The sequence below is a fragment of the Falco peregrinus genome, chromosome 2, assembly GCF_023634155.1.
Source record: "Falco peregrinus isolate bFalPer1 chromosome 2, bFalPer1.pri, whole genome shotgun sequence".
Classification (NCBI taxonomy): Eukaryota; Metazoa; Chordata; class Aves; order Falconiformes; family Falconidae; genus Falco; species Falco peregrinus.
The window spans coordinates 6,656,206-6,663,936 of record NC_073722.1 but is presented as its reverse complement, the minus strand read 5'-3'; the positions used below and the strand labels follow the sequence as shown (position 1 = coordinate 6,663,936).

The window sequence follows — 7,731 nt, the reverse complement described above, 5'->3', positions numbered from 1 at the left end:
GGATCGTTCAGGTTGGGAGACACCAATGGAGGTCCTGTCGTCCAACGCCCTGCTCAAAACAAGGCCAGCTATGAAGCTAGATGAGGTTCAACGGTGTGTTGTTCAAGCAAGTTTTGACTGTTTCCAGGGACAGGGATGCCACAACACCGCTGAGCAATCTCTTCCAGCACCTAACTGCTCCCATTGCCAGAATAATTTCAAACAAATCCAATGGGAATTTACCTTATGACCACCGAAAGCTCTAGTCCTTTTGCCGTGCAACTCTGAGGAACGTCTGGCTCAGTCTCCTGTTTTTGAAAGCATCAGTGAGATCCCGCACCCCCTTCCCAAACCAAGCCTTCCCATTTCCAGACTGGAGTAATGCAGCTCCAGCTGGGTTTTGCTCTGCTGATACTCTTTGACACAGGCTGTGGCCTGCAACGCAGACTCGTCGTCTGCTTGTCAATAGTGTGTGTTTTGACCAGAATGTGGGACTTTACGTTACTTTTTAATGTAGCGTGCCTTTCTATTAATTTTGTGGGGTTTAAAACATATTAACTTTGATGAAAAATATTGGAAGGTCTTGAATCAGACAAATCTGCATTTCACTTCTTTTAGTAATTTATCCCCCAAGCGGAAATTACAGTACTTAAAAACCTGACTGTGCTTTGCTTTTCATAGGTATACAAGAGAATGCCGAGTAAATCTGCCTTATCCCTGGTCCATTTTTGTCTGATTACTCACCAGGATAAAACATGCCCATCTGAGATGGCAACGACAATGCAGCTGTAGCCCTCTAGAAGAAGGTGGACAGTGGCACACTCCTCTCCCTCATCCCACAGGAAAGAAACAGGAGCGCCTCCCTGCAAGCTACTAGCAGAAAGATAGGTCGCCAAGTCAAATTGCTGACATGAGATGTGTTTGGAGGCTCCCGTGCACTGAAGTGAGCAGTGCAGGCTCTTGTCCTTTCCACATATTGGTGACTTATAATATGTCCCAGATCTTGAAACAGGATCATGCAGTTCCAATGACGAACCACGGGAATTATGCAGCTCATTCCTCACAACTCTAATAACTTTGGACGACCGCTTCACATGATTCACTTGGAAACCTTTTCTGATCCTCATCATGCAAGAATTTAAAAAAAGGCAAAAATGGATCATATGTTTAAGTGTCAAAAACATCTTTGTGCTTTTCAGAAACGGGGAAACAAGGAAATCAGTAAGCTATACTTCTATCATGAAAGTGTCAAAATTTAGAGGAATGTATTACAACTCAATAAACTGTAAACTGCATTAAAGTTATGACACAAATTTTGTGTAAGTCCATATTGCGTACTATTTTCCTTTAACAAAACTTTTTCACAGGCTCACAATGCTTAACTGGCATAATGCAGTTCTCAATATGTTTGGTGTTACATTTAAAAGATTTCATTTGTCCAAGTTTTCATGTGTTATTGAAATCACTGCTTGGATGTGGTACAGCTTGTATTAAAGGATAATATTCAAACTAAACATACAGCTTTTTAACAGATGTTTAATTACAGCAGCTTCTCAAATGCTGAAAACATTTGCGGATCTCTTGTTATTTCAGATGAAACTACTTACTTACAAATGTGGGCTACTTTGGCCCATTATCTTTTCACTGTTGTGGGGCAAGATGAAGTTGGCAGCATTTGTAGCCAAAGCAAGCCAGTTCCTCATTGCCGGTTCTGAGACAAGCTGACCAAAAAAATCCAAAACAACTAACTAACAGATAAAAAAAACCCCATCAAATTGCTCTTTTTCTGAGTTCTTTAAACAAAATACCACTAATTCAAAGTGTAACCTCAGAACTCACCTCCTGCTGCAGCCTTAACTTTTTCACTTGTTGCATTCTCGAACAAGTTGTCCAAGTTTGATTTATTCTTTTATAAATATACAGGAATGCAGTTATTTATTGTTCAACTCCTGATTTATTAAAGAAAACTCTTATTCTCACACTCTTAACTATCTATGTCCTGGAAAGCTTCAGCTTCAAGCAGAGGTGGAAGTCTTGGTTAATAAATGCAAAGCCAGCTGCTACTAATAAACCCCTATGGACTAAAACACAATTTTATTGTGTTATTAGAAATCTGAAAGTAGATTTTGTACTTTCTGACGTAGTCCTAGGCTCAATAGTGTCACAATACCATCTCTTCTCCATCTTCCCGAGATAGGTGAAGCCTGCTGTTCTTCAACCATAGCAAGGTCACTCGTGAAATACAAGAGGGATAGGCTGAATGCTTCCCTCAGCCTTGGTGAAATTCATCCCTTTGTATGGGACAACGGCACTGGGCTCGGGGGGTCTTCAAGAAGTGCACTGGGCTTGTGCTGCCCGTCTGCAGAGAGAGTCACTCCATTTCCACAGCAATTCTAGTACTGCCTTCACTGTGAATGAGCTCTGAATGCATAATGTTACATCATCACCTTCCTTCTTAAAGCCCATTTTCTGAATAAGAAGCTAGTGCAAGTGAAGGGCAAGGAGTGGAAGTTAGAGAGAAAAGACGAAAGGTTTGCAATAACACACACTAAAGATTTTAAATAAATATTTTAATTCTATTATTGGCATTTACAGGTAGAAAGCATACAGTATGTTACAATTTTATCAAAATGTGAAAAATATGGATGTTACATAAGTAACAAATGTAAAAAAAGTATTTTTCTTACCTTCCCTGAAAGTAAGAAAACTATTCAGCATAGGAAAATATTGATATAAAAACACAGCTTAGGTAAAAAAAAAAATTGAAGTTTTTACACAGTATGATAAGTTTCATCAGATCTGCATGAAGATGTAAGGACTTTGTGAGGTTCTACTTTACTTAAAACATCAGGGAATTTGGGACAAACAGTAAGCTACATTAATGAATCTACAAGTAGTTTTCCCTCATATCCACTCCATAATGCTAGAGTGCAGTAATCTTCTATACAATAAATAATTCTTCAGTTTCCATCATAGAAAATCATATAATGCAGAAAATGCCACTCCAAGGTCACAAAGGCTAGGCAGTGCTTTAATAATAATTACGATAATACTTATTATAGTGCTTTATAATGTCTAAGCACTTCAGACGAGTTAACTAATTAGTCCTCACAACACCCCTGTGAGGTAGGTAAGTGTTTTTCCTACCTTTCCATAGCACAGACGGGAGAGCGAAATCTGGGGAGAGGCACGGGCTGCAGCAGCAGCACAGCTGAGATGATTGCCCAGGAGATGCAGAAAGTGGGGGTTTTTCCCCCCTCACTCCCGCTGACCAGAGCTGCTGCCGCTGCTGCAAGCCAGGCTGCTTGGCTGGGCTAGGGCTGGCAAACGCCAGTCGCTCCCCTCTCACTGGAAGCACTGGGGGGGTGGGCAGGGTCTGGGCTTAAGCATCCCAAAACATTTCATAGAGATTCAGAAGCTCTCACACAACTTTGTCAAAAAAGGGAAAAATAATAAAAACAAACAAGAAAAAAAAAAGGGGGGGGGGGGGGGGGGGGGGGGGAAGGGAAAAAACCAAAGCAACAAACAAATAAACAAGCTGAAAATTAAAAAAAACCAAACTCCTAAAGTGCTGGCTGGCTCGAGCTGCTTCTAGCACCTCTTGTATGGAATAAGACTTACAGCACTGTTGCCAGCAATTATTCAAGCTGATTTCATCCATAAAGTCACATGTGAGCAACTGCAGGATATGGTAACTGTGTTTTCTGAGACACCTTACTACTGTAATTCCTTCATTTACCATCCTTCCATGCACTTCCTCAGGAAAATTAAATCCTCAATACTCTTGCATCGTAAAACATGTTAGTAACTGGAGACAATATGCACATCCTTCACAATTAAAAAAAAAAAATTAGTTCATTTTCAGATCAAAGCATTATTAATTTAAGAATCACAAACCAAACAATGGTAAATAGGAAACCTTTTCAAAGGCTGCATGCCGAATATCTTGTTTTCAAATACAATGCATGCAGGAGAAATAAATTCACCCAAGCATAATTAAATTAAAAATGTTTTAAGTCTCTTTCAGCAGCATAATGGTTATTATTTTTAAAGTCTCCTCCAACCAAACTGGCCTGGGGTTCAAATGCTGACCTTTGCTTTTCTACAACCATATAACGGTTTGACCAGTCCCCGTGGCTTTGCGCTGGGGCAATACCAGGAGAGAAACCCTATACATACTGTTCTGCTTCCCCATCCTTGGAAACAGGCTTTGTTGTACCACCCTTGCCGTCTTCACTCGCTGCTGCTGCTGCTGCTGCTGCTGTTTTTTCAGGAAGTGATGCCAAATCTTTGAAAACATCCACATAATGCCCAAAGCCCGGGCCCCAGTTCAAGAGGTTATCCCAGTTGAAGCTTCCCGCTTGCTGCCCCAGCTTCATGGGCAGGGAGCTCTCCCCCATGCTGGCAGCGGTCGCCTGTGCCCCCACCGGCCCCCCCTCGCCTCGGCGGCCAGGGTATCGCCGGGGCTTCAGCCTGGCGCCGTAGTTGTCCTCGTCATCCGCATCGGACTCATTGACCTGGGATAACTTGGGCATCCTGGAGGTGTACGCTATGGGCTTATCCCTGTCGTACTCCATCTCCGAGCAGGTGAAGGACTCGTGGGAGTCACTGTCAGAGGAGGACTCGGGTGCGGGAATGCCATCGGCTGGGTTCCTCGTCCGGGACAGGGGCCTTCTGCAGTCCTCCTCAGAAGAGGACCGGCCATGGTCTGCGCTGCAGATGCTGGGGTTTCTGGGGCGAGGGGTGTTCAGTCTCTCCACCTCTTCAATGGACAGCCCCACCGGAGGAGCAGTTTCCAAAGGGATCTGCCCAATGGGCTGCTTCAGGCGGCTTCCTGGTCGGGAGCCGTGGCTCGCCATGGTCTGTGGACTCTTACTTCTTCTCCCCAGCCGAGTGGCGTAGTTAAAAATGCCGGGCTGGCAGACATCGCTGTGCATCTCCAGCGGGCTCCCTTCCCTTATGGCGAGGTGTAGCTCCCTCGCCGGGCTGTGCCTATAGAAGGTCGATGATTTGGAGAAGGGCGCGGGGCTGTGCCGAGACAGGGGGTTGGGAGTAGGACATGCCGAGTGGCTTAGAGATGTTGTCCTCAAGCCCTGCCCATAGGCGGGCTGGTAGGTCAAGCTGCTGGCTCCCAGGGGCATGGGGGACTGCCGCGCGAAGCCCAGGGGGCTGTGCCTCTGGATAGAGAACTTGGGGGTATGGCTCCGGAATTGCTTGTAGTGCTGGATGATGTCGGCATCTGATGGGGCAATGCTGCTGGCATTGTCGATGTCGTAGTGCTCGATCTCGGGCTCAGGGGAAGCCAGCGGGGCACTGGGGACTGTCTCCGTGGCATGTGGGATGTCAGTTTCATCATAGATGAGATACGGGTTTTCTCGTTCAATGATGTCGGGTTTCGGGTTCCCTTCAGGCTGCTTCCTGACGGTCATGTCATCGCCATAGGGCGGGATGTTGTCAGGGTCATCAAACGCCACATTCTCGCTCCCTTTTTTCTTCTTCTCCTTTGTTTTCTTCTCCTCTTTTGGGGCTTTTGACTTCTTTCCTCGACACTGGTTGCAGAGGATGAGGCTGAGGACCAGCAGTGCCAGGACTGTCGCGCAGCTGCCCACAATAGCTGGCACAGCCCAGAGGGGCAGGGACAGCTCGGTGGGGTGCGGGGCAGGCAGGCAGGTGTGGCCACCATTGATCCCCGCTCTACACTCGTGGCCTGGGGCGCATGAGACCCCCAGGCATGCCACCACCGCCTCGCACATCTGTCCTGCATATGCCTCGGGGCAGCTGCAGGTGAAGCCGGTGTGCGCCCCGGGCTCACAGCTACCCCCGTTTTGGCAGGGGCTGGAGGCACAGGCGCCTGGCGGGACGCACTGGTAAGCGTGCCACTGGTTGATGCACATCAACTCGCCCCAGCAGGGACTGCTGGCGCAGACGTTGGGGCCGCGGCAGCCGATCTTCACCGAGGGGTCTGTTTTGGAGAGAGTGGCGAGGTTGTGCTTGCCGGCGAAGGGAAGGCTCTCCCTGCCGTACTTGATGTAGGAAATGCAGCCGTCGAAGCCTAGGAGAAAAAGCAACAGTCACGTCAGGACCTGAACGCAGGGTGTGTGCCACCAAGAGATGCCAACGGCACTCTGAGCACCAATGTGATGCTAGAGGGGAAACCTTTTGGATCAGCAGATGACAAGACCTGTGGCATGCCTCTTGCCCCCTGAAATGAAAGGGGAAACACAAACACAAGAGCAACAAAATGGAAAACCCAATGCTACAGTGGTGGCGACAGCCTTATTTCATGGTTTTAAGCAGTGTCTAGGGTAAATCACACTGCTAGTTACACATGTGAAGCTGCCGTATTTTCACAACTGAATCTTACATGCACTGAGCTTACAGTTGCTTCCCCACATTTTCACCTTGTGTTGTGATTAATGTAAAAATATGTGCAATATTAACCATGTAACAGTGCAGGATCTGAGTCACTTAATTTCTTCCACTAGAAGGATGGCCCATTCACAGATGTTCCAGTAACCTGATCATCTGTACTGAATCCTTTAGGGTGTAAAGAATGTTATGTTGTTTCTGTTCAATATTTCCTCTTAGGTTGTAATAGCTGTTTTGTTCATAAAATTTTGAGACGTTATTGGGGCTTGTATTATATAGGAACTGAAATCTGCTTCTAAGCAGAATGAGATTAAGTAAAGGCTGGTCACACCTGGAGCTTCTGACATAACTTCTACACATGTACCTTTTAAAACTAATGATTTTCACATCTAAGCTGTGCATAGAAATAGAGATTAAAGATAAGAAAGTAATTACATAATTTATCTGAAGATTTATGCATGGCACTTACACAGATGATACTGACATATCCTGCAAAAAGTATTTGGTTCTTTTAAGTCTGCCAAATAAGAATTTTGAAAGAGAACATGGCTTTTAACTTCAACACTAAGATTTCAAAGCAACGAAAATATTCTTAGGTGAGTAAATAAAACATGTTAAACCCTATAAATAAGATGCTGAAATAACATGTTTTCTAGAAGGCCTGTAACAAAATTTGCACTCCCATTGCTTTCATTAAATATGAAAAAAAAAAAAAGGGACTTGTAAGCAGAAGCCTAAACATAGTTTGAAATTCTGATCTGGCTTTCAAGAATTATATTCAAGGCCATGCAGGAGAATGAACTACTGCTCGATTAGGCAGTATCTACCTCAAGCTTGGAGACTGGGAATAAAGTTCGAATTGTGGAAAAAACATAACACATAACGAAATTAAAAGATGCATTTTGGTTAAAAAAAAGTTTGCTCACACGAAGACTTAACTCACTGAGCAGATTAGACTTGAGGTTTGCAATGCAAACAGATACTTCTGTGATTGTAGCGTGCTTGTCTTACAGATAGACTCGTCGAAGGAAGTCTGAAGGTTATATTCTCAGATCTTTATTGTAATGTAGTTCCCCCTTGAAGCAATTTTTTTTTGCCTAAATACTAAGCAATGAACAAATGATTAGATTTTGCAGAAACATCATGTTTTCTAAAAATATATTGTTAAACTGACTCATTTTCAATTTATAGACCCATTTCGCTGAAGCTAAATGAAAGGCTCCATTCTTCAGTAAATAAGCCAATAATTCAAATGGTTGCCACAGGGAAACATCTATTCTAATAGTATTTAATGTCTTTAAAATGAATTTGAGCAAATATTCCTTCTAACGACTTCATTCAATATACTTAATTGCTTTTGTTTCTAAATTTTCCCATATTTCT

General features: G+C 44.2%; 1 protein-coding gene across 1 annotated transcript in view; it reads right to left on the bottom strand.

Annotated features, from left to right (window-relative positions):
• Window positions 1-2,528: 2,528 nt before the first annotated feature.
• Window positions 2,529-7,731, bottom strand: part of FAT4 (FAT atypical cadherin 4) — a 151,275-nt gene continuing 146,072 nt past the window's right edge. Inside the window, 1 exon segment of the mRNA XM_005238547.3 lies at window positions 2,529-6,031. Coding sequence (XP_005238604.2) covers window positions 4,149-6,031 — 1,883 coding nt within the window. The 3' untranslated portion in view covers window positions 2,529-4,148.